At 37.0% G+C, this 27,119-nt stretch overlaps 4 protein-coding genes and 1 long non-coding RNA gene across 5 annotated transcripts; 1 reads left to right on the top strand and 4 right to left on the bottom strand.

The window, feature by feature from the left end:
- Positions 1–183: 183 nt before the first annotated feature.
- Positions 184–5,975, bottom strand: LOC103464856 (elastase-1-like). Its single transcript, XM_081606969.1, has 8 exons — positions 5,829–5,975; positions 5,633–5,730; positions 3,743–3,843; positions 3,406–3,531; positions 2,797–2,933; positions 2,570–2,712; positions 372–521; positions 184–284 (listed from the first exon to the last, which is right to left on the bottom strand). Exons 1-8 carry the CDS (start codon positions 5,866–5,868, stop codon positions 273–275), a joined length of 807 nt encoding a protein of 268 aa, XP_081463095.1. The 5' UTR covers positions 5,869–5,975; the 3' UTR covers positions 184–272.
- A 4,750-nt stretch (positions 5,976–10,725) lies between these two features.
- On the bottom strand, positions 10,726–13,012 carry LOC103464824 (enkurin-like). The gene is made up of 5 exons (XM_008409191.3): positions 12,870–13,012; positions 11,820–11,965; positions 11,546–11,742; positions 11,115–11,252; positions 10,726–10,967 (listed from the first exon to the last, which is right to left on the bottom strand). The coding sequence occupies exons 1-5, from the start codon at positions 12,941–12,943 to the stop codon at positions 10,776–10,778; spliced, it is 747 nt and encodes a 248-aa protein (XP_008407413.1). The 5' UTR covers positions 12,944–13,012; the 3' UTR covers positions 10,726–10,775.
- Positions 13,013–13,580: 568 nt separating this feature from the next.
- On the bottom strand, positions 13,581–20,779 carry LOC103464822 (deoxyribonuclease-1-like). The gene is made up of 10 exons (XM_008409189.3): positions 19,381–20,779; positions 18,223–18,309; positions 18,039–18,133; positions 17,851–17,928; positions 16,779–16,891; positions 16,229–16,341; positions 15,605–15,759; positions 14,919–15,015; positions 14,660–14,789; positions 13,581–13,838 (listed from the first exon to the last, which is right to left on the bottom strand). The coding sequence occupies exons 1-10, from the start codon at positions 19,525–19,527 to the stop codon at positions 13,735–13,737; spliced, it is 1,119 nt and encodes a 372-aa protein (XP_008407411.1). The 5' UTR covers positions 19,528–20,779; the 3' UTR covers positions 13,581–13,734.
- LOC103464820 (uncharacterized) lies at positions 14,085–15,793 on the top strand. Its single transcript, XR_533714.2, has 3 exons — positions 14,085–14,180; positions 14,311–14,447; positions 15,614–15,793. It is a non-coding gene; the product is annotated as an uncharacterized LOC103464820 (long non-coding RNA).
- Positions 20,780–20,929: 150 nt separating the features above from the next.
- On the bottom strand, positions 20,930–25,445 carry sec13 (SEC13 homolog, nuclear pore and COPII coat complex component). The gene is made up of 9 exons (XM_008409190.3): positions 25,293–25,445; positions 25,074–25,118; positions 23,999–24,114; positions 23,601–23,752; positions 22,868–23,001; positions 22,619–22,752; positions 22,062–22,182; positions 21,550–21,696; positions 20,930–21,442 (listed from the first exon to the last, which is right to left on the bottom strand). Exons 1-9 carry the CDS (start codon positions 25,293–25,295, stop codon positions 21,332–21,334), a joined length of 963 nt encoding a protein of 320 aa, XP_008407412.1. The 5' UTR covers positions 25,296–25,445; the 3' UTR covers positions 20,930–21,331.
- Positions 25,446–27,119: the final 1,674 nt, after the last annotated feature.

Here is a 27,119-nt window from a genome sequence, read left to right as displayed (position 1 = left end):
TAACATAAAGGTTTTGCTGAGATTTCGGTGCTAAATCCTTTCACAGATTTCCCTTAAAATAAAATGATTCCCCTTAAATGTTCACATCTTTAATTCATTAGATATATCTCTGATTTTCTTTTTCTTTCAGTCAGGAATCATTTATTTTTCATCATAAAACTTCGACCAAACATGACAAAGGAGTTTAGACAACATTTTCATAACTTTTATTTTGATGGAGTGAGAAAAGAATCCAAAATGTTCTCTTTTTTCCACAGATATTGCGTCTCTTCTTAACCCATGATCTGCAAAAGCAAATACAAATGATCAGTTGCAATGTCCAAACACACACCATTACAATCTACGTAATTCTTGAATTATCAAATACTAACGCCGTTCATCCAGCTGATGTAAGCAGAAGCACGGGTAAAGACGGTGGGTTTCTGGTAGGTGTTGCAGCCAAGAGAAGACACAAAGCTGGTCACTCCATGGACCACCCACTGGCCGTTGACATTGCAATTCAGGGGGCCACCAGAGTCACCCTGCATAAGTAAAATGATATTTAAAAAATCAGTCATGAAAACTGGATGTCATTGACTTTATTTTGATTTTTTTATTATTATTCCTGCAGCCTTGGAAAGTATTCATGCCCCTTGAACTTTCATGCTTTATTTTATTATAACAACAAAATTAAAGGAATAAGTAATAAGGAGAAGTTTAAAACATGGAATGGTTGTTAAAAAGCATGCTCACAGAACTCTGCTTAACCTGATCGGCACATGGCCTCCTTTTGAGCAATATGGCTGAAAATAACATGCCCAAAATGAATTGAATGTATCTCAAGAACTACAGAGTTTATTTTAATTGTTTTGGTATCAAAACAAAGGCAAGACCCTAGGGAACATGTTACAACTCTAAAAACCATCCTGCCTGTTACTGAGGAAAGTGTATTAATATGATAAACAGCAGAAATTAAGAAAAAAATCAATTTCCGCCTAAAAAAACCACTTCAATCTATGAATGCTCCTTTCAAAACATGCAGTGAAAGCCAAAAAAAGTAGCAACAACAGTACACAATCTGACCTTTTACTGTGCCAAGTTTCATGAAAAAAAAGTTAATCATATGAGTTTTAGAGAGGTACTACTAGATAAAAATCTAGGCGGACCTTCCAAATGAGCCATTTTGGCACAATTTGTGCCATTTGAACTTTCTTAGTTTTTATTTCTGTAGGGTCTGTTTTAATCATTTATTCTTTTCATATAATAAATTATTATTTATCATAAATAAGTAATTACATCTAATAATTGTTTTTGGGGGTTCTTTTGAAAAATCCACATTGCATTCATTCATAAAAAGAGAAAAAAAATAGACAAATTGTAATAGACTGAAAATGGACCAGATTAACTCACAATAACACTTCAAATAGAATTATATAACAATGAAAATGCAAATAGCAATGAAAACTAAGTTGTCAAAATGATATGATCAAAGTAAAAACTAATATATCTCATAATTACATTACAATAGCTGCGCTCTGCGCTCTGTGCGTAAAACCTCCCAATTCCCCATTCATTTTTTCAAAACTACGCGGGGCAGTTTCTCGGGAACCCATTGGTCAATTTTGACGATTGACATGTCGTTCGAACCGTCAGAGCCAATAGAATCTGAGGGCGTTGACATTAATACGGAAACTAAAGTCTTTCACCAATTACAGCTAAAAAAAGGCATGTGACGTAAATTGACCAATTTTCACCCGGCGTAACGTCAATCCCCATAAAACACGGAAATGCCTCTGCGCCTAACCAAAAACCATTTGAGATGTACTCAGGGAAAAGGGATTATCGGACCAGGTGGAAATATTTACTCTAATATGGATTATGACCACGAAACGGCAAAGGTAGGACTGGATTTTTGATTTTACCTTCGTGAAATGAGCTATTTCTGTTTGTCTTCTTTAGCTGCTGGTTCATTGAGTTTTGCACGTAGCGTGGTGACTCTAGTATTGTTAAAAACCTCAGAGCTTCGGCTTTACTCTGATTAATAGTTTTTGTACATCGGGCCTCCTTGCTCTTTTACTATTGCGTTTTTTACCGGGTGTGCCTCGTTAGCCTCGTTAGCGTCTAATTGCGTTTCTTTTTATTAATCTGCTTAGTGTTCAATCTGGGTGTTGTTGAGGAAGAAAATATCGATCTTATCATTTAGAAGAGCTTTTTCCCTTTATGTGGATATGCAATATGCCTATATTGATAAATGTATAGCATGTGTTTTTAATTGATCTTGTTGCGGCAAGCGCCGAGGACCCAAATTTGGGTCCTCTAGCGACAGAGAATTCAGAAATGGAGAAAGTGTGCAAAACTATCCATTATTTATTTTCCACCTCACAATCATTTTTGTGCTGACCTGTGATATAGCATCCCAATAACATACACTAAAGTTTGTGGGTGTAAGTTGACAAAAAAAAGTCAGTTAATAATGAATTATCTATCACCACCTATCTGTGTCAATACTTTTATGTAGCTGTGCACATCATTATGAACATTATGATTGTCCACTTTTTGTTGAAAAGAGGGAGTTCAACAGGTGGCTCACCTGACAACCAGAGTCGCTGTAACCTCCAGCACAGACCATGGCGCTGTTCACAGTGCTGCCCCACCAACCGGAGCTGGCACAGGTGTTGTAATCAACAACAGGCAGGTAGGCTTGCTTCAGCTGAGCAGACAGGTTACCACCAGCTGGGAAAAACAGCCAAACATATTAAAGCCTGTCTGAACGTCCACCATGTTAATCATGTTAGTGTGAAATTATACTAGACTCACTCTGAGTGCGTCCCCATCCAGTGATGTAGCAGGGGTGGTTGTGGGCCAAAACCTGACCGGAGGGAGGAAGAACGCCCAGCTGGACGTAGTTGCTGAGGGCGGCGTCAGTGGACAGACGCAGCAGAGCAATGTCGTAACTACAAGAAGCGGGAAGTAAATGCCAATTTTTTAAGACCCTTGAAAGGTGAATTTAGCTCTATGAAGAAACATATTTCTTTGTTCTTTTAAAGCAATAAAACCACCTAACCAAAATGTTATTTTGTTCTAAAATCCTTTAAGACCATATTGTTCAAGAAATAGATAGCACAAATCTTTTAACAGAAGTTAAGCAACAAAAACTTTTTTTTTCCTCAACGGTTTTGCTGGTAATTAGTTAATTGATGCACTTCCCTAGAAGTTATTGTAACAACTAAAGAAGAAAACGGCATGAAATATATATTTTTACATGGAAAGTATTATAAATAACAAGAAAGGATCAAATTTCACAAATTTCTTCATGTTTTTAAAACTTAAGTGCAAGATTACTTAATAACATGTTGCATTTGATGTATGCGTCTGTCTTTTTTGCCTGTATACATTAAGAACTGGTGAAACTACATTCTTACTAACCCTCCAGCCACATTGTTGGAGTTCCAGTTAGGGTGGACGTAGACCTGGCTCACACTCAAGTACTGCTCCTTTCCCTCGTGGTTGTAAATGTCATGATCTCCAAGAACGACACGCCAAGTCATGGATCTTTTGCCCATGCAGAAGAGACAAGATGTTTCTTTCAGTTATACTTATCCAAGCTAATTCAAAAAATTAAAACAATAAAATGATCAATAGTTATTTGAAGATGAATCTCTAATAAGTGGGACAATATCAAAAGTATATTCAGGTCTATGAAAATTGCTGCTTCTCTTGTTTTTGTTCTCTTCAGCTCTTCCATGATGCATAAGCCTCCCACCTGTCCACACAGTGAGCAGCAGTCATGACCCATCCTCTCCTAACGAGAGTTCCTCCGCAGGTGTGGTAGTAGGAGCCTCCAGACAGGTACTGGAGGGAGATCTGAAAAACACCAAGAGACAGTTTTGCAAACACATGTAAACAAACTCCAAACCTTTTCTCCAATGTCTTAAAAAGACTTTCTAATAAATAAGATCTAACTCTTGATGAGGATGTGGCAACGCAAAGCAAAATTTCCAGTTTTGATTGAGAAAAAGTGACAGGAATGATTCTTGGACTTGATTTAGGGAATGATTTAAGGGAAATATACTTACATTACATTTATCAGTTGGTATACTTGAGTTATAGAGCAGATGTGATCAGTTTAAAATCTGACCCTGAAGATTTCACATGTTTAATATCAGCAAGCAAGTTCCATGAAATCTGCATGTTTTTTTCTTGTAGTTTAAAATAACTTTAAAGCTACTTTTAGCTCTCTCTTGCTCTCGGTGAAGGCAGACGCTTTTTGTCTCTGCTCCCTCCCTGCCCATGCCTGCCCTGCTTGCTCTGTTTTTGAGTCTTTTTCTATATTTTTGGAGCCTTTCTTTGCACATCCTCCAAATCTACAAATTCTGGATCTGGTCAACCTGTTTCTCAATGCAATTGATCAAATTTGCTTGATGAAAAGTCTGGACACAGGACAGCCCTCTTGTCCTGCGGGGACAAACCCGGCAGGATTCACCCTGGATTTATGAAATCAAAACAGGATTTCTGCTGTTTGGAGCTTGTGGATTCCTGGCTTATCAACAAATTTGTGACGGACGTGGCTGAACTAGCGAACACTCAGACTGTTGGTGTGGACGGAGACGCAAGTTGGATACGAGTCTTACTGAGACTTGCAGATAAGCTGACTACTCTAAAGCTCATTAACAGGATGGAATCGATCTTGGAGAAGTTGCTAGTTTCAGTTCAGTGGAACGACCAAACTAATTTGGATATTTTGGAACTGAGATGTATTGGAGAGACTTTAGGGAAAATTAAAATTTATAATCTAACCGACCTAAGACATTCTGTATCTGAATTGGCTTTTCCCATGTTGCCTTGGAAGGGCCGCATGTTTCCAATCTCCTTAAAGATATGTAAACATATCGCTCCTTCCCACCTCACCCCCTCCTGTTATCCATGCAGCTGTAGAGCTGAGAACTCCCAAGGACATTCCTTGATAACACCTTTATCGGACTTCTGCTGGGAGGCTGAGCAACGTGGTTTCATGGCCCTGTGATATCGCCGCCTTCACTCATATCTTTGTTTTACCCTTTGTTTTGTCTGAATGTTGCCATTTGCCCTAATGTGTCTTTTCTTCTTTTTATTTTATTTTGTTAGAAGCTGCGGAGTACTCACTTTTAACCCAGAAAAGGACTTAGAACAAACTTAGAATTTAGCTATTCATCTTTAGTTTTTTATCAGTTATTTAGAAACTGTGGAGTACTCACTTTTAACCCAGAAAAGGAGTTAGATCAGTCTCTCTTTAGCTTATCTTTTCAGAAACTGTAGAGTCCTCACTATAGATGCAGAGACCAGAAGCCCAGATGACACTACTTTTTTTTAGACTCCTGTTCTTCAAATCCAGAAATGGAATTGGACCAGAGGATACTTAGCAACCCTGAACAGGAGCACTTAGTTTACATGCTTTAGATCAACATTAGATTATTTTTCCTTTTTTTTTTTTGCTCTTTCCTTTGGTTTGTCATTTTGTTTGTATTTCCTTTTAATTCTTGTAAAACACTTTGTATTGCCTTGTTGCTATATAAATAAAATTACCTTTACCTTTTTGTCTTGTCTTTATGGTAGTGATTGTTTTGTTAAGTTTGCAACACATGAATTATAAGGTCTGAAAGGGTTTGAAGTATACCTGCCATGGCCAGGAGTTAGGATTGGCCACCTCTCCTCCCACAACTCTTTCCTCACCAATACCATCCTTCAGGTACCTGGGCTGGGGTTCAGCCAGAACTTAGCAAAGCAGATATCCAAAGGAAATAGCAATATTACATTTAAGTCCATATGAGGCTTCTGTGGAGAATCTTCAAAATAGAATAGGTGCGACTTACCCAGGGATGCAAGAAAGGTCAACAAAAGAAACCTGAGCATATCTGCAGTCTCCTTAAACTTTCTGTCCTGACAACCTCTGTCTAGTGCTCTTTTATACCCTCAGGTCAGCTAATACTGATAGTGTTGTGGATTACGTGTCCAATGCCACCCTACATCCACCTGTGCAGATCCCACAGTTATCGTCAGAGCAGGAAGGACAGACTACATTTATTCAAAGAATAGTTGTAGTGTTGGGTGTAACAGTTTTACTTACTAGGAAATACCAAAAGATTCCCTCTGCAATTTTGTTTAAAAATGTATTTTACCCGCACAGCATATGTTTAAGAGTAGGATTAATGATTAATGATCCTTTCTATTTCATGAAATGTTTTGCTACTTTCGAAAGTAAAAAAGCTACACATTCATAGACTCATACATTGGGATATATATACTAACTCGGTAAAAATATCTACTTGAATCATCTTGTCACATTGACAATTTTAATAGCCGTGGGTTAAATAAAAGCCCTGCAGCAGAGTAGATGAAAATACTGGTGTGTGATCAAAATCTCTTGTATAGATTTAGAAAATACTTTCACATTATTCAATATTGCCCCAGTACCACATCAGGGCAGAGGGTGAAGATAGATGGGAGGTCGTATAATAGTTTCATGATAGGGTGTGGATTATTATAATTTAGGGGGGGGGGAATGAAACGTCTTATATATAGGCTTTTATTTTGAAATTATAAATCAGAGATCGGGGACATCTTTACATTTATCTATGTAGATAAACATATCTACATATATCTATCTATCTATCTATCTATCTATCTATCTATCTATCTATCTATCTATCTATATATATATATATATATATATATATATATATATATATATATAGAGAGAGAGAGAGAGAGAGAGAGAGATCTATATATCTATTTATCGATCTCTCTCTACATATAAATATATAGATACAACTCATATCTATCTATCTATCTATCTATCTATCTATCTATCTATCTATCTATCTATCTATCTATCTATCTATCTATCTATCTATCTATCTATCTATCTATCTATCTATCTATCACATTGTATCATTGGAATCAGCTGGTTTCCTATCAAGCTATAAGAATGATAGAAAACTTGCTAACAAAACGCCTCAGACCTGCAGCCCTTAGCGGTTCTAGACTCAGGCCAACAGAAGTGGCTCTTTGGCTCACTTATATGTTAAATGATGAAATATTGCCCTGTTTTTTTGTTTCATTCATTTTAATAGCCCTGTAGGCAGCAATTTATTCACATATATATACATTTATTATTATTGATGCTTTAATTAAAGATGAATTGTACAAGTTTATGTCATTGGGGCCGGGGGAGCCGATGACACATTCGCATACACCTCAAAAAGTATGTAGTTGTGCCCCTGGTTCTTCCAGGGAGCCGGATGGTACCAGGCTATACATGCTAAATCAAAAACGATCAGTCATGCTTTTAAGCCAGACCGGCCCGGGTCAGCCCGGGTCTGGCTGTGCAGTGCAAAAGGGGCTTAAGGATTGACAACAGACATTTTCGCTGATAGTCACAGTTTGCGCTGGTATGTTGTCAAAATTAAATAAAACTACTGAAAAATAAACATTAATGTTCCCACAAATTTCTGTCTGATTCCAAGTGTAACCCATAACCTCCATTGCCTTTCAGATTGTAACCAAATCCATTAAAAGTTTTTGCAAAAATGAGTTCTCAGAGAAGTTTAGCCAAGTTTATTTTTATTGAAAATAACATTGAGGAGTTGTGAAAGTTTTAATCAACAGATATGTGGTAATGAATGGTCTCTGTGTTTGAATGCTGCATCATTTAAGATACAGTCTGAAAAAAAGAAGAAAAGACCAATTAAACATCATCCTATTGATAGCAGAGGGAGGACATTTGCTACATACTAACCACGTTTATCCATTCAATATAGTTAGACAGATGGGTGAAGATAGGAGGTCTTTCCCGTATATCACATGCCATTCCACTTGCAACAGTCAAACTACCATGAACATAAAACTTTCCATCAACCTGGCAGCTCAGAGGGCCACAATGATAGCCCTGAGAGAAGAAAAGATGCAATCATCTAATCACATTTAAAACAAAAATGGAAAGCTTGTTTGTCATATGCATATAGAGTAACACAAAAAGAATGAGTGACACCAAAGCAAAACTAAGACATTATCAAGAGCTAAATCTATAAGCAGCACTCTTTGAGGTTAAACACATATTACTGTGTTAGTTAGTAATCAGCATTTTTATTTGATTTAAAATACTGGATTTAGTGATAGGGATCCATCAGCTGAGTGTGAAAAAAAATTCTCTGCTCTAAAACTGACAATATTCAGGCATATCTGATGGCAATGACTTACGAAGCTAAATGTTTGTACTGGAGAGAAACCTAAGGAAAGAAAATAGAAATGAGATATGTTTCTGATTTTTAAACAACTCCAAAGCTTCATTGACGTTTTATTTGCGTATATGGCTTTTTTTACTCTGTTGCAATGCATGCAACAGAGTAGCTGTAACTAATTACCATGCATTACCTGCCATGGCCATGAGTTGGGTGTAGCAGCCTCAGTATTTAGCCTCCCATGATTGTTCTTCAGGTTCCTGAGCTCAGGCTCCAGCTTGGCCAGAACTTGTTAGAACCAAAAACATGGACAATCCTGCTATATAATCATATTTTTAATTACAGTAAGGTTAAAAAAATAAAAAGCAAAGGAAGTGAAACACAGATCAGAAAAAAAGTCACTGTGAAGTTTATTGTCTGTGGTCATTGACTTACGCAAAGTTGAAAGACTTGTGAAAAACAGAAATCTGAGCATCTTTGTGTAGTGTGAAGGTTTTTTAAAATAGGGGGTGCTTCTGCTTGTTTTTTATACCTGAGGCTGTGACGAAAATTTTATTTTTTTGTTCTTGACCTAGTTCAATCATGCACTTGTGTTTTTTCTCACAGTGTTATCGAAGCACACCTGTTGCATATGTTAAGAACAAGCTATGAGATGCGACTTACAGTGACTTAAAGCATGTTGAAATGTATTTGTAACTGTGTTTGAGAAAACACATTTTATAGTGTTGTTTGCCAAATACACCAGTGTATTTCACAAGCATTACCAAATGCACCGGTATTTGGTGGTGGTTTTACCATAAACACTAAAACCTCTTATCCTTGCAAAAACATGTTTATCCCCATTTGACCACCAAAAGGGGGCTGGGGGCATGTGGGTCAGCTGTACTGGTCCTAAGGTGAAGGGAAGTCCAGAACTTGGCCCTCACACTATCCAATTGTGGACAAGAATAGTGTCTACAACATTGTGACCATTGATATCACAGTTCTACTGAGAAATAGTTGTGACGTGGTGGAAACGCATGACCTTTTGATGTATGCTCAAAAATGAGTAAGCAAAGTAAACAAGTTGTTTCACCTTGCAGGTCAGCAAAGCATATCAGAGGAGCCGTCTTATTGGTCGATCCCAGATATGGTGGCTGCTGTGCTGGTTCTGACTCTGGCAGGACAGCTGGTGTTCTTGAAGCTGAGAGGTATAATAATGAACAAACTAATGATCTGACAACACCAACAGATTCAGGTGAAACTAGGAGTACCATGAGGCTCCATGGGTGGATGGGTGTTGTTTTATTTTTCTACTATGATCAAAAGCTTCACAGTTTTGTGGAAAATCCAATAGTTCTAATAAGCTGATGTTTTTGTCTGAAAACACCATGTTTGAGCTGAAAATGTTGAACATATCTGACCCTCATGTATTTATTTATTCTGTCTGATCAAATAACTTTTTATCTGCTTCAGGTTATCCGGTGATGGAGCCAGAGAACGATACATGGTGCTCTCTCTGAGTCAAAATAAAAGCCTCTGCTAATTGTTTAAGGTTGAATTATGGTGAAATTATAATTTAAAAGTAGATTTTAGTACTGCATGTCTTTTTCGTGTCTATATCGTTATTGGTGCATTAAGAAAACAAAAATAGCCTGATGCAAAAATGAATAGACATAATTTTAGACTGATTATTTTCAGTAATTAATTTTGCAATAAAAGGGTCAGATTAAACAAGCATTCCCTGAGTTTTATGTAAATGTACACAATAGAAAAAGTATACAGTAACCTGAGTGAGAGCAGCTGTTTGACTGTGAAGCATCACTGCACACTTAAGCCTTCTCCCAGTTTACTTGAAAACTATCTGGAGAGCTAACTGAACTAACGAGCTTTAGAAAGATTAACACACCCTTGGCTGAACATTGGAGAAAAATTGAAATATTTTCTTTCTTTTATTTTAGTTCTTAAATGAGAGAATTTTTTAACTTCTCTTTGCCTTTCAGAAGAAGAAGACGAGTTGCTTTTCATCCTGTTGATGCTGAAACTGAATTATAAACTCAAAAATACTGCTTTTTAAGGTCTCATCGTGATTTTATCATCTTTGAGTCTTTGTATGAACTTTCTGAAACATTTTTCTGCAACCCCCAATTAGAATATCCTGAGTCTATATGTTGTCTGAAAATTGTGAATCAGGGGAGAAGCAGCTCTGCTGGATGATGGAACTGCAGGGGGAACGTTGATTTGCATAAAGAGAACTGAGTGCCCTATGGATGGTTTGAATTTTGAACTGAGGTTCTGTGAAGAGAAAATACAGAAAGCATGGACAAAATCCCTCCTCTGTTAAAGACCAAAATAGTTCACAATGGTCCCTGAAATAAATTAAAATGGACTAAAATACTATTATGAAAATATGTTACAATTTTCTTTTGCAATTTTTTTTTCCTGACTGTAAAAATGAATATCAATATACTCGTATGCATGTTTTCACTGCAATAAAACTACACAATAAGATTCATTTAAAAGCTTTAAAGATCACAGATAAAAGCTGTAATACATGTAGAACATTTTATTTTTTAAATATAACATCTAGAGTCTCAGGGGTTAAGGACTTCCACCAACATCTGCATCAGAAATGTAGATGGTTTTGAACTTTTCAAGTAGTCTTATGTGCTTCTCCAGTTCAGTTAGTTGCTCCTCCATGTGGACCTTGCGGCCTTTCTGCGATGGGGTGTATAGGATGAAAGGAAGGCCCTGATATTCACGGTGCACTTCATGCCATTTCTTCTTCAAGCCCTAACAAGAAGATGCAAACATGGGAACTTGACATAAGACATTATTCTATCTTTACAGTCCTTTGACTTTCTCTGTTTTATTTTATTTACTTCACCAGATGTTTTAGATGTTAGATGTCTGTTGTTAAAGAAAACAAATGCAGCATACCTCCAGGGCAGCTTTTCGCTCTTCATCTGACACTTGTCGTGTGGCCTGCTTCTCCTTTTCAAGTCTCGCATGGTCATCCCTAACCTGCTGTTCAGCTTCACGGCGCTTCTGCAAGTACATAGGTACCTCGCCATAATCCTGCAGGGACGAAAAAGAAACTTCACGTCCACCTATAATTTGCTCAAATGTTCAACTGGGCTCCTACATGGAAAATGTAGCTGTTAACAGGAATATAAGCTTGGTTTAGCATCGTTGGACTTAGGGAGGTTCTGAATATTATTTCATTTTCAATTCAGAATGTTGATAACATCCGGGTGCTGTTGGTCAGTCACTGAAAGGTTAGGAAGGAGAGAAATAGCACTCATGGCCCAGGACTTGTCAGCATTAGCCACACTTTCCACAGAGTGAAGTGACAGGATGAAGGATAATACCTTTTTTGCGATGTATTTAGGGATGAGTCCAGCACTTTGGAGAAGCTGTTTGTGTGCCTGTGCGAAGTCTACACGAGAGGGCTTAGGCTTCAAATCAGCTGTCTGTATGATAGCCCTCTTGATTGGATTGAGCGGTACATGGAGAGGTAGCCTTACAGTGGTAGTACTGGTTTTCTGGATGCCTCCAGTCCCTGTCCCTAAAGAAAAGCATAAAACAGGTGGGTTATATTGACAGCACAAATCAAATCCTCATGCAGTTGTTTGAGGAACTAACTCTCAGGAGCTTTGGGGCGCTTTGCGTTTTTCTTGAGGTAGTTCGACGGAGAAGGCAATTCAAGTTTTGCTGGTCCCATCGTCTTCCAAGCCTGTTTGTTTGACTTCTGCTCAAGCAGAATAGTTGCCAGGTGCTTGGGTACATACCTTTAGTGAGATATCACAACATAGAATATCTTCAATAACACTTGAGGAGAGAAACAACAACAAAAAAGAAGACAGAATTCTGATTTTAAATGTCTAAAAAAAAAGAAATCCCACTTCTGTATTCTAAATATTGAGGTCAACTGTATGGTCACCACCTTTCATAAATGAGAATAAGAGACGTCCAATGACCACCAAGGTTCAGGTCGCCAATTCTCATGGGATGGTCGCTGCTTAAAGTGAAGTCACTCACAGTGAATAAAGCATTCTGAAATTTTAATTAAGTAAAAGTACCAGTAGGCCTACTTCATACTCATGTTACTCAATTAAAAGTAAAAATTATGGCTTACTAAAACTACTCCTAAAAGTTTTTTTTTGCTTGTTTTTTCATTTGTCTTTCAAAAAGTTACTCTAACTACTTACTAACCACCTCTGGTCACACATAAAGCCTTAACAAATTGATAAATAAATGTAACATTTGCTGCCTGTATTATGATTTGAAAGAAAGTCAGATCATCCAACGGTCAAGCTAATAGAAAGATCAATGAAAACCGTTTTCCTCAAAAATGTCTGCATTTCTAAATGAAATGTACGAAAAGTTCCACCAAAGCCTGGCTGCTGTAAGTTCTTAGTGTCTGCAACGTTTCTCCTCACCGGGGTTGTCTGTTATCAGGCAGCCCACCGTGCTGCCCGATAACACCCGACAATTTGGCTGGACTCAATATTTCCAGTGTTTTATCGTGTTCGTTATTGATGCATTCAGTGTTCATGTATGGCTGATGTCTATCGGATATTTAGTACGGAGCAAATTGCGTCTCGTATCGGTTTTGGACCGGTTCGGTACTCCATTGTAAAACATGGGCTAAATTCTTCGTTTTATTTTTTTTAAGTGGCTTGTTCAACTCACCTTGGTGGTTTTTTTCCGGGGTCCTTTGGGATCCAGTCTTGAACACTTCCTTTTGCGTTGATCGCTTCAGACATCGCAAAATTGTGAACACACTTCAAAAAACGTTAAAGCACCTACCTGGCTTGTTGCTAGGTAACTTGCTAACAAGTCTTTAAAATCTTAGTTTTATTATTATTCAAACATCTCAAATTCTGTCCGAACCAAAATGTGATTTATTTTATGTTAATATGTAAAATTCTATTAGAATTCAAACACCTCAAATTCTGTATGAAGCTAAATAGGATTTATTTCAGCGTAAATACTGTTTGCAAAAGTAGACGCATTTATTTGCATTTAAAATTACGAAGATTTGTAATCATTTAAATGGATCTGCTGGACGGATTAGAAATTAGGCAGCTGTGAATGCGGGGAGGGCCATATTTTTTGGCTTGAAATTGTCTGACGTTAGTATCCCATTGATATCGCAATATAACGAAAAGTGCTGTGAAGTGGTGTGAATGTAAGACTTCTGGATATATTCTCTAAAATGTCTAAACAGCTTCTGTTCTCCAGTCTCAGTTTGGGGATTTTGTACATCTTAAAAACACACACAGAGACACACACATAAAAATAGCTAAATAAAGATCCTTTTATGAAATACATGTGTGTTTGGTTTTCTACACGATTCTTAAAATAAATATAACAAAAATAAAAATAAATTTTACTCATGAGTTCGATTTATGAATATTTTTTTATTTAATATCAAGTTTCATCTGAGTCAGAGAATTAAGTTGTCGACTTAGCCTATATTTGTTTTCTTTATTGGACATTGAGTTTCCACAAAAATATAGACTAGAAAAGTTTGGTAATGATTGGTTAAAGTGGCTCAACGTCCCCTTTTTGTTGGCGTCTTGGATGCAACTGATTGTCCTTTTCTCTTTTTTGCAGCTGAAGTCTTGGATTCTGTTGGCTTGGTCCTACTCTGTGATCCTGTTGGTTGAAATGAACAAAGACTGAATTTTACAATTAATCAAATATAAAAATGACAAAAAGTGATATGCACTCATGATGCCTGCAAAAGTCCTAATCCTCAACAAACCATAAACTCTTCAATGCACTTTTCAGTGCATGCTTGTAAAGTAAAAGGAAGAACAACATGGTTTTTACAAATATAAATGTGAGTTTTGGGTGCTATGCGTACTCGTTAACAATGCCCCAAAACAAAATCCAGTACAACCAATTGATTTCAGTGTAGAGCCGGCGTGTATATTAGCATCAATTCGATTATCTTGAGGGCTTACTCTTGAGGAGCTGCAGAAGTCCATTGTTCAGGTGGGGGAATGCATGGACAAGAAATTTGTGGAAAAATGGCAATGTTGTTCAATTGTTGAAAGCATGCCAAAAATTCCTCTGATACAGAAAGTTAAAATGAACGTTTTCTTTTTTTTAAATTATTTACCAGACCGGCTGAACAGTACGTGGGGTGGAAAACTATCACCCTGAAAGCAATATGCCTAAGGTGGAAAGTAGTGGTGGCAGACAAACATTCTGTGAGGATGTTTTTATTCATCAGAGGAAGGGGAGCAAGTCAGAATGACGGTAAGATATTGAGCTAAATGGAGGATAATCCTGGACACACACACAAAAATAAAAACTTTTTCAAAAAGACTAGAAACTGGGCAGGAGGTTCACCTTTCAGCAGGGGAACCCTAACCACATGGCCAGGGCTGCAATGGAAAAGTTTAGATCAGGGGTGATCAAATTCTGTTAGAGTAAATTCTAGTCTCTGTCGTCAACAAAATAAATTGTACCTTTCTTTGGACCTTTTCCTTTGGGGGATGTCTTTCTTGTTTGTGGTAAAGCCTTCTTCTTTGGTTTTGCTGCTTTTTTGACAGTCTCCAGCTCCACCTCCACAGGATAATGATCGCTGATGTTTCCAGCCTGGGAGAGTAAAAACATGAAATTATAAATCTTAGCACCTATTCTGTGCTCTAAACTGTCTGAAAGTGTCAACCATTTCTCTGAGATGCATTATTGCTAAACAATAACAATGATAATAATAAAGCATACTTCTTCATCTGTCAGCCCAAACTCCACTTGAAAGTTGAAAGACTTTGCAGAGTCAGGAACAATGGCATCCAGCATTTCTTCCCCATACACCACAATCCTATTTGAAGAAGATAGCATCACAAATGCATTTTACTGGCGCAGTTTTCAACATACCTGCAAAGTCATTCACACGTTTACATATAATATTATTAGATAGTACTTTTAGCAACAGTAGATTTGTTTTGCAGTCCATGATTTGTTAGAGGGAATGAAATTCAATCATGCAGATTCAGTCAGGTGAAGAAGAAAGAAGGCTATTTTTAAGATCTTAGTTTAACGCATTAAGGCAGGGTGCAATTCTAAATAACAATGAGGGGATATATAAAAAAATGACAAGATAAGAAAGATGATCAAAATCAAGGGAAATTTGGAAATAAGGACAATGAAACATCCTTTTCAAGCAAGATGATTATTTCAAGGAATAAAATACCAGGAATTCATTTTTATTCAAACTGTGCTAAAAATGTGCGCAGTGTGTATTGATGACAAACGGATGTTGCGATGTAAACTCTTTATCTAATTCCAGGACAAAGTCATTTTTATTTTGTCCTGACTCATTAAACCTCAAGTTAAAAGTGACAATCTGCTGTTTTATTAATGCTGTAGAAACAAAGATGGTTGTCCTTGACCCCTAACATGTATCTCACCTGTCGTAGGTGTTGTCATTATGATTACTAGTCGTGGTGTCAACATCGTCATCTATCAACCAGTGGAAGGGATCAGAAGAGATGCGGATTGATTCCTTCTTCTTCTTGGAAAGATATCGACCATCTGCGTTGAAGTCCCCCAATATCATGATGTTCTGGCAAGAACAATAACAATAAAAGTCAAAATCACACGTTACTGCTCACAAGTATTTGAGTAGTGATGACTGTTAGTGTTCGTAAGCAAAACTGCAATTTTACTTTTTATCCTGCTCCCCCAAGATTTTCTCCATTGGCAGCCTTATCAATTACTTTAGTGTTAAAAGACATTAAAAAAGAGCCTACTGATCTCTTACTGTTTGTAATAGCAGAAAAGATCCACAATAAATGGAAGAAATCGTGGTGTTACTCAATGAGAGATTTACCAAACACATTATCCAGCATCTCACTCACATTTTTAACAAGACAGTGACACCTGGAGTTTGAAGAGTTTCTCCTCTGAGTTACAGTGACGAGATGGCTGAAATGATTAACTTCTGGCTGAATTAACAAAGCTATTAATAAAAACTCTAATATTACCTTCCAATTTTCGAGTTGCATATCTTTATATAAAATTTAACAACTTACATCAGTTTTCCACTTCTGTCTGACAGCTGTGACCACATCATAAAGCTCATCAAGTTCCTTTACTGAGTCTTCTGGCTTGGTGTGGACCGGAATCAGGACCAGGTCTTTTACAGCTGAAAGTGGACATAAAAGCAAATAACAAAGACCCAAATCCATAGTGCACCTAAATAGGTGTGAGCTCAAATAAATCTTTAGGTTTAAAATAAATTATAGGCCTCAGTTCAGTGTCTTCACATATTTCATGTCAAAACGTCTCCTGGTTCACATGATACCCAAATAAAACACAACATTTGACCATACATTCACAGCAGATATATCTATAACAGTTATACATAAAGTATTACTCTGCAAAAACTGCAACACGTAGCAGGTTGGATGGACAGATGGATGGATAATTGTATGGTTAATATAGGAATCAAAGTATGTGCAAAAAAATTGTTTTTATTCTCTTCATACATACTTATACACAAATATTTAGTACAATTTCATGTTTCCAAACTGTGTAGAAACCTTGTGATCTGACGTTTCATGAATGTGGAACAGCACCCACCTGTGGAGGGACAGTGGAAGCGCAGGATGAAGGGCTCTCTTGCGAAAGCATCTTCATCTCCAGCCTGATTATCTTCATACTGATACTGAGCTGTAAGCTTGACCTCATCTGCTCTGAAACACAAACAATAATAACAATTTAAAAACAAGTTTGTTACTGTTTTGTGAACATGATTTTAAACCTTTTTGAGTACATGAGAAGTCAACTTTTTGGAGGGGTTTGTAGATTTTCACCACTCAGAGTGCATCAGAAACTTCATGAAATTCTACTAATTGTTTATAGCATAGATTTAACAGGATGTCAGAAACATCTCTCAAACATTTTGGTCAAGATTTGTCAGATGCACATCCAAGATGAGGATCTCAGAATAAATAACATCCTCGAGGTGTTTTATTGGATTGAGGTCTACTGATTGAAAAGATTGAAAACTGTGGTCATCAAGGGATGGACATGGTCAGCAAGATATTATAAAGACTCAGTTTCTAATATGGGGCCCAGAATTTGCCAGAAAGCAATATCCCACACTGCTGCACCACCAGCAGCAGCTTAAACATTGATACAAGGTAGATATTTTCATGTTTTTTTACTCCTAATTGTGACCCTTCAATATTAATGTGCAGCTAAACAAGGGGATGCTGTTTTAAACCTGCTATTATCCAGTTTTGGTGAATCTGTGAGAATTATTGTCTCAGCTTCCTGTAGTTTGTCAGAGTGATAAATGGTGTGGTCTTTTATTATAGCCCATTTGCTTAAAGGTTTGATGATTATCTGACCTATTGTTGGTTTTTTATTATCCAAATTTTTTGGAGAAAAATCATTTGTAAGCAATAAATAAGAGATTTAGTTTCAGCTGTTAGTTTTTGTCCTATTTATACAAAGGCAAAATTGTCTCCTCTAAAAAGGGACAGTGTTGTTTGCTTTTGATGTAAGTTAGATCTTGAGTTTCTAAATCATCACCACATGAAGTTGCTTATGTCATTCATTGCTCAATATAACAAAGCATAACACATTAGTTTAACAGAGGCTTGAACGTTTGACTTTTAACTCTATATTATTAGCAGTAATAACATACCTGTAGAAACAAACAAACTGCTCCTTGTAGGTGTTTCTGCCCAGACTAGAGCTGCAGATCATTTCATATGGATGATCACTGATGGAACAAATACAACACAAGACAACATTATGATGAAACACAATGCTTTCATGAACATTATCCATTATCCATTGTCTACACTAAGTTAATTCCTACTTTATACTTACGCAGTACACTTGAGTTTTTTAAGCAACATCTCCATGGCTTTACCGCTTTTATCTACCACCTCGAGTATCACAATTACACTGTACTGAGAGATTATCTGGGAGAAACACAAACCAGGTAAACAATATACATCTACATTGCATATCTCATTTTTAAATGCCGTAAAGATGGAAATAGTTCCATTACCTTAGTAAGGTACTGGGAAACCATTTTGTCTGTGACTTTCTGATTTCCCAAGTTCCTCACATTAAAAGCTGCGACTTTCATTTTGACCTATTTAGAGAAAAAAAAGATAATTGAAATGAATAAACATGAAAAAAATGAAAAGACACAGACGCAAGAGGAATTTGGTGAAATAAGAACATAACCACAGAGAAGCTATGTGGCTAGACTCAGCTGTGTTGTATAAACCAACTGTTTGTTTCACACGGTCAAAATACCCCAACTAACAGGGTAATGTGAACAGAAAACAATAACAACAAAATCCTTATAGTGTTGTTTCAAAAAGTCCAGCACAAAAAAATATATTTTTGATGCAGAAATAGTAATCTACTGGGAAATATGTCAATGTGCTGAATAGTATTTGCACTAAATACTAGGGGCACTTTTTGCATGAAATTCAGCATCAGTTCATCATGGAGATGATTAGTTTGTAGTTTTCTATGATGTTCAGAAATCCCAGGTTAGTATCTGAAAATTGTAAACAGGAAGAAAAGAACACAGTGAAAACTGACCATCATTCTTAAACTCCTCAACTACTGCTTCTACTCTTGTAATCCTTGAAGCCTTTTTATCTATGAGTGAATCGTGGGTCAGAGGTGACTGGCTTAGAAAACAAAAAAAAAATTATTTTAAACATCTATACTTGGCAAAAAATCAAAGCAGTCAAAGTCCAAAGGGAAACTTTGAAAACACTTCAGAAAGCAAAGTGGAAAACACTTAAACTAAAAGAAACTTTTAAAAGACAGTTTTAGAGTAGGTCTTCTACATTGTGGCAAAGCATATTTTAGCAAGTCAAAGAATTGGGTCGTGTAGTGGAAATGCTGCCAACTGTAGCTCACTGATAACTCTTTATTAAAAAGGAAGATAAGAGATGCAGTTAAACTGCCAGACATGTTTTGCATGAACAGACATGTTCATGCAGCATTTGGATGTTTCTTCATTGTATGGGAGTAAAAAGATGACAATAATTGAGTGAAGTACTGAAACGAAGCGCACCATCAAAATGAAACAAAAACATGTTTTATTTTATAGATTCTAAACAGAAACTAACATCACCAAATGACCTTTACTGACTAATAAAGGAAGGAAAAGATTGTGATCTTAGTAGAAGAAAGTTCTTACCGTTGGAGATAAATCAGACGACTTTGGAAGTGTGTTGCAGTGTTTGTCTTCAAACAGATGCTTCACAGAGCAGCTGTCAAACCTACAGGAAGTGTCTCTGTTGACCACAACCCCAAAGCATGTGAACTTTAGCACGCCCAGCAGCATACGTTATCAGATGAAGAACACGTTTCTGTGCGGGCATTTAGAGCCGTGGCACTTTTCTGCATCATAGACCAGAGGGAACAAAGTTCAACACAGGACGACTGAAGAAATTATTCTGCTTGATTAAATTACACAAAATCCCCACATGTGGAGTTTGTGTCAGTTTCCAGGAGGAGCCAAGTTCTTTTCAATGACAATATTCTCCAACCTTCCCTTTGCTGCTGGGATTTTCCCATGAGGTTCTGAGGAAAAGTTCCTCATTACAGGTTCTTTATTTGAAGTTACAGTTTCCTGTGAAAATATGGTTTCTTTCACTTAGTGGTGCTTTAAAAGAGGAATGAAAGAGCAGATAAAAAAAGAGGAAGCGAAGCGGATCCATCAGGACATAATAGACAACAAACACTTCCTCTTTTCCCCCTTTGCATAATTTATGTGACCTGAGATCTATCCGTTAGAGCACAGTACACCTGCTGTCACACCCAGTTAGAAATTCATTAATGGTAATTCATTACCCACTTTGTTGTTTTCTTCTTTAACATTTTCAGACATTTTGACTTTTCAGAAACTCTTAACATGGAATGTTATTGCAGAAGCTTCCTGCTCAGATAAATAAAATCCCTTTAAAAAAAAGTTAAAGAATAAATATTCTATAAGGATGTTCTTGCAAGCTCTTATACACCTAAAAACACTTAAGACTTTTAAGAGACAAGTATTTTCAAAGTGAAACTGTACAGCTAAAAGGTTGACCACATCCATTTAGCTGATTTCCAGAGATGGCCCTTTATCAGTCCGTTAGACTTCCTGTCTGGGACCAAGAAGAATGACAGGAAGAAATACTGCAGCAAAGAAGCAGATCTTCAACCACTTCTAGCCTGGTGCACAAACTCTGAAAGCATTGCAGTTTTCATTTGCTGCTGAAACTCAATTTAACTAAGAATTTAGTTGCTTAAATTTAAAGATGACTGAGAAAATGCAGAAAAATTGCATTTGATCCAACAGAAACATCTTCTTTTTCACGTTTTAATTTTAGATTAATAATAAACATAATGAATGCAAAGACATAAGATTTTTAACATTAGCAGTTATTACATCAAATGTGAAAAAAGAATCTCTATCTGAAATCATAAAAGTAAAACATCCAAACTGTTTAGAATTATGTTGCATTCAATGGTGACAAAGCGCAACATTCAGTTAACATATATCTGAAACTGATTAAAGCAGCTTAAGCCAAAATTTGGCATCTGAGAACATAGCGATTTGTTCACAGCCTGAGATAAGAAGCTGAATTATCAGGAAACTAATGCAAAATAAATTGTACATGCATGAATATTTCTTTTCAACTCGGAGCTTATTTAGATGAATAAGTCAACAGTGACTGTGGATTAACAGAGGCTTTGCAGAAAGGTGATGTCACCTGTGGGCTGATGATTTATTGGTGATGAAGGCGGAATGTTTCAAAACAGAGTCACATGGAGAGGAAGAGCAGAATATTTTTACGACTAAAGTTTCATTTGGACCAGCTTTCAGGAGGAAGCGGTGTGAGTTGGTGAAACTAAAATACTGAGGTTGGAGTGAATGTTACAAAAACACATTCTAAACCATGGTTGAATTTAAAAAAAAAAACAACAACCATTTATTCTTCAATCTTTCTCACGTTGAAACATTTTTCTTGTCTTAGGAGACATCCAGGAGTCAAAAACAGATCCGATTGAGCTCAGTCACTCTGGACAGCAGTTTGATGTCAGTCCAAATGTCCAGCATGTTTATTAATCAATTTCTTAAAGCTGCACTCTTTGCTGTAAGGTTGTCACTGCTCATTCTGCTGAGTGTCTGTAATGGTGGAAACGGCGCCCTGGCCTTTGCTGACATCGCTAATACACGCCCATTGACCGTCCACGGACTCCTTCCACAGCGTCACCTACAGCCACAAGAAGGCACACAAGTCTTTACCTTCAGCTTTTAGATCTCAAGCACATTTATATTTGTACTTATCAAGACTCTTAAGAACGTGATGGTATATTTTACCTTGTTGTCTCCACCAGAAACTGCCAGTATATTTCCGGTGATGGACCAGCTGACGTGCCAAACCACATCGTTGAACTTGTGGAGCAGTTTGACCGTCCAGGTGTTGCCAGCAGGGTCGTCACACGTCCAGATAAACACACGGCCGTCCTGGAAGTGACATAAAGAAACAGATGTTTACATTTATAGGATTAAACCCCTTGAATAATTATTTTTAACTTACTCAAAATGTATCTACAGCAATGAAACTCATTCATTAGATCACACTCTATTAGCAGATATACTTAATTTAGCTCGGCCATGAAAAGAAAAATCTTAATATCTTTTTTTTTTTTAACCACCAACCAACTATAAAACGTTATAGTTTTATGGCTCCACCTAGTGGTACAAGTAAACAATTAAGTGCAAAGCAAAGTACTACATTCTCTTTAATGTTTTATAAGGGATAAAAGAATAACTATGTTTTAGAAAATGAGTCTAGTAAAGCCACAGGGATTTACACCTTAAAACTTTACCTGGGAGCAGCTAGCAATGGTGCTGGTGGGAAGACCAATGGAAGGAGCCCAGCCAACATCTCTCACCCAATCACTGTGCGCCTCCAGCTTCTGGTCCTCCTTCCACTGACCATCCTCCTCTCTGCAGAGAAGAAGCAACACTTAAAGCATAACATACTGGGTTTTTAAGTGGTTGCACAAATAAATACTTGATTAAAAGGTAATTGTTGTTCACATAAGAATTTCCAGTTCTTAGTTATCCACCTTAAAAAGATGTTGAAAGTCTACTAGCAGGACATACATTTGGAAAATATTAAAGCAAGTTTAATAATGTAACAAAAAAAAATGCTTAAACATTTAAATTAACCAAATATGACATTCCTGCACTCTTTGTCTTGCAGAAAGACAGACTAGCATGTCAAAAAAAGTCATAAATATGCATTAAAAAAATTACTCAAACGCTTAGCATGGATCTTTAAAAAAGCGTATAATCATTATTTTGAGCAAAACTATCAACCTAACTAAAAATGAAACAAAAAGCATCCTCACTACAGATATGTTGGACAACAGAGACTCACTTCCAGAGTTTAACCAGGTTGTCACAACCTCCAGAGACGAAACGTTTGACATAGTTTGGTTTCTGTCCAGATGGTTGATCGATCAGACTGCCTGGGACTACAGCAGGAGCCCAACTCACTGCATTACAGCCAATCTGCAGCAAAAATACACCTTAGATTTACACGAAACCCACTCCTCAAAATGAACAGCAAAGAAAAATAAACAAAACAATGACAGGAATCACAAACTACTTCTACCACTTGACTCACAGTGTGTGCATTGCTAATCTTCTTGACGTCCCACTGCTGATCTCCAGTAAATGTGAGTAGAGAAATTGCCCCGTCTGAGCTTCCACAGGCCAGAATTAAACCAAATTCATATGGACCCCAGCAAACCGAGTTCACTGTGGACACAGAGGGATGGAGAAAAGAAAAAGATCAACGCCTTCACAAAATGTTGAAAATGATCTCAGACAGAACCAATTCATCATTAGATGATTGATGTCTGTCATGAAATGTGAACAGAGGTTGCTCTAAAGGGACAGGAAATACTCCTACATGGAAACTGTACGATCCCCATAAATGAAATGGTTTAGTTTCTAAGTCATGTGACCAATAAAATAAGCAATGAATGCTTAAAAAAAGTGGAAAAATGCTGAAATTCATCTAACGGCATCATACAAAAAAATAAAAACATAAACAGTTTGTTTATAATACAAAATGGAAAATGTTTATTATTTTATAATAAAAAGGAAGATGGATTTGGCACGCACTAAAACTTTTACAGTTTTACATAGTGCTACTGATTATTTTAAACATACACTTGATATATGCCTGAACTTCAATTTATGAACTACCTTGCTGTTGAGTTTGTTATTCATTAAGGGAAACAAATGGTCAGCAGTTGAAATATTAACAGCCAGACAAGGCTTGGTTTTCCTCTCCACAGAGTCAGCAACTAAGCAGGAGGAAGAGGAAAATAGATTCAAGGCTATCTACCAACCTGATGATTCATGTCCAGTGTACTCGTACATCTTGTCCCAGGCTCCATTCTCCTCCTTCCAGATGATGACTTTTCGGTCGTAAGAACAAGAAGCCAGAATGTTGCCAAACATCGGGTGAGCCCACGCTACTTGCCACACAGGGCCTTCATGTCTAAAAAAGAACAATTATTGGAATTCAACATAAGAAATGGCTTCAATTCCACTTATGTACAATGAATACAATAAATGAATATAACCTCTAAAATAACAAAAAAAAACAACATGGCATAAAAAAAGAGTAAATTGTGACCAGAGGATCAGTGGAAAAATATTGCTTGTTATTTACTTTTGGATCTTGACAGTCTATAATAGTTTTTCTTGTTGTTGTTGATTTAGTCCTCCTGGTTCTGTTTCTTACCCCCTGAGATCTGCCACCAGAATCTGTCCTCCATTCCTGACATCGAAGATCTTGACGGTGCGGTCAGAGGAGCAGGTGGCAAGCCGAGTCCCATAGTAATCCATCTGGGCATCGTGCTGAAACAAACACAACCAGGAATGCTCCACTATTTCATGATTGGTTACAGTGACACAAGCTGAAAAACTCAAAACATGAAACTGAAGTAGCAGTTTTTACCAGAATCAAATTTCAGATTCCTGGATTTTCATAGACAATTCTGTATCTTTAGAGGCTAATCATACAAACCAAAACATAAATTAGTCTGTTTTAAAACTGACTCACTTGTACAACACTTTACAAGACAATTTTATTTGCATAGCACATTTCAACAACGGGGTAATTCAAAGCGCTAGTAATAAATAATTAGAAAAAAACACAGTTTTTTAGAAAAAAAAAGAAAAAAAGGACAAGAAAGCAAAATATTACGTTACTATAATCATTTAGTTGGTATTTAGTTATTAAGTAATTATTGAATTTTCATTTTGTACTAATACACTACTTTTTAAATTTAAATTGAATTAAATGAAATAAGACATGGGCATTTGCATACTAGTAAAGAGGTATTGCAAGAGCTCCATTACTCTTGAACGTTATTTTGACAGTCAAGCTGACTTATAAATGTAGCTGATGCACATTTCCCCAAGTCAATGTATTCAAATTAAACTGCATCTACAGGAAATGCTGTGAATATTACAATTATAACAATCACTCTGTTTTTGCTACGTGTCTATTTAAAATAAAGTTTCTCAAATAAACATGGCTGTACAACACAATAAGAGGAACAAGTATAAAGTAATGTGCTTCTGATAAAGGTTTACGGTGAACAAATATTCATAATTACTGTTAGATACTTTCCTGATTACAAAGTGCATCTCCCAAGTATTTTATAGGTGATAAAAATAGATAAAAGAAATGTATGTTGGCCAAAAACATAGAAAAACGTTTCAATAAAGATAATCCTTAGCACTAGCGCCTTGTGTTAGCTTCGAACAACAATGACATATTACAAGAATGAAAAAAAAAATGAAATACTCACTATCATGTCCTCATGCGAGGTGTCCACTGTGTTAATAACAGAAACCTTTAAATCACAAAAAGATCATAATTAAGCACAAATCAAGAGAAAATAGCCTCCTGTTATTAGCCACTGTGCTAACGAATTGCGAGAACGAGAACGTCAGTACTTATAAATAAGTATCATTATTGTCCTGAAGCAGTTTAACCAGCAGCTAAGTTTATAAGTACTCAAACTCACCATGACTGTTATTTAGTCCTCCTAAAAATATTTACTCAAGTATATGTGAAATTAATTCTCCAGGTTCACCAAACAGTCCGACGTGGCAACAAGTACAGAAACCGCTTCCACCGAGTCCCACCTTCCTTCCTACCGGGAGGTACAAAGAATGACGGAGAATGGTTCCACCTAACAAGACATCACAGAGCTTCAGACGATTTTCTTAAAAGTGTGTCAGAACAGTGTGCGTGTGTGTGTTTGGGTCTAAATAGAGGTTTTATTCAGTTTGCTTAATTATAATTTGTAAATGGGAAGGGGCTGGATGACCTTTGGAAACATTTATTAATATCTTTAAAATGATTCACAAACACTGGAGAGAGGCACCAACACCCCTCCCAAACCCAGAGGGATAAGGGTGTAAGAAAATTACACCCTTATCACAACAATCAATTTTGATCAAAAAATTGATTCACAACAATTTTTTGCTGCACAAAGGTTTGACACCAATTTTCTTCTCTCAAGTCCCAGAAGCAGGTTGAAACTACAAAGTTTTCAGTAGATTATCCAGAGTCTTGGGTTATTTATGCTTACTAACAAGTTTTAATGATGAACTGTGTTTAATTCATGATTTCTAAAGAGTCCCCTGTTTATTGAAAATGGCATTTTGCACTAGGTGCTTGCAGGGTTTGCCCAAGGTAATAATTAATGATGTACCTCGATCCGAAGCGCCCAACAAGTAAGCTGGAGAAAGGTTTTAAGATGTACGCCTTGTTATGTCATGGTAACTCAGCACCGCTGATGGGGGAGGTTTGAGATCAAACAGCCTAAAAATGGCCTCACCTGTTCACAGTTGGAGTTGCTCTGTCACACTGAGCCGGAGCAACAAATTCTCTGGAAGAGAGAATTCACGACCAGGAATTAACTCTGCTGTCCTCATGTGAAACTGGTTTCAGCCTGAGCTGAACCGTTAGGCTACATCTGAATCTGTCCTATAGTTCCCTCGATCCTTCCTGGTTCCATTGATCCATCCTGGTTCCCTTCAGCTCCTGGGAGTTACATGACCATTTTTGATTTCTTTACAGGGATGTTCTCACAATCTGTCTGTCTGTTAAAATAAAAATTTATAAAACCGAAAAATCTTAGAAAATTATCTCTGAATATGGAGGTTGGACATGGAGATTTCTTTGAGATAAGACAGAAAAAAGGACAGTGTTAAACATAGGGTACAACGCCAACACTGATGTTATCTCCAATGTTTAACGTCATCCGGGATCTTTAACATTGTTTCCAATTTTTTATTTTATCTCCAATTAACATTGTCCTTAATGTTTAAGGATGTTGCTGATGTTCATCATGTCTTGGATGTTTAATGTTATCTCCAAAGTGTAACATAATAGGAAACTTTTCTGGAGACACTTGACATCGGGGACAGCGTTAAACATCCCAGATACGATAAACATTGGCAATAATGTTAAACATCAAGGATACGGGTAAGCATTAGAGATGAAAAAAAAATAAAAACCTTAAATATTCTGGATAATATGAAATGGTAACATCGGACGACCGGGGGCGCTCATGCCGTTCTGACAAGATGCTGCCCTGGGCAGTTGCCCATGTCGCCCACACCAGAAACCGTCACTGAGTAAAAGTACAGATACTAGTATGAAAAAATACTCTAGTAAAAGTACAGGTTGCCCTGCGACAGACTGGCGACCTGTCCAGGGTGACCCCGCCTCTCACCCAGAAAGTTAGCTGGAGATAGGCACCAGCACCTCCCGACCCCACTAAGGGGCAAGGGTGTGAAGAAGATGGATGGATGGATGGATGGATGGATGGATGGATGGATGG

Source organism: Poecilia reticulata, chromosome 5, assembly GCF_904066995.2.
Source record: "Poecilia reticulata chromosome 5, P_reticulata-male-v2, whole genome shotgun sequence".
NCBI lineage: Eukaryota > Metazoa > Chordata > Actinopteri > Cyprinodontiformes > Poeciliidae > Poecilia > Poecilia reticulata.
Note: the sequence above shows the minus strand (reverse complement) of the source record. Positions and strands in the feature narration are given on the sequence as shown.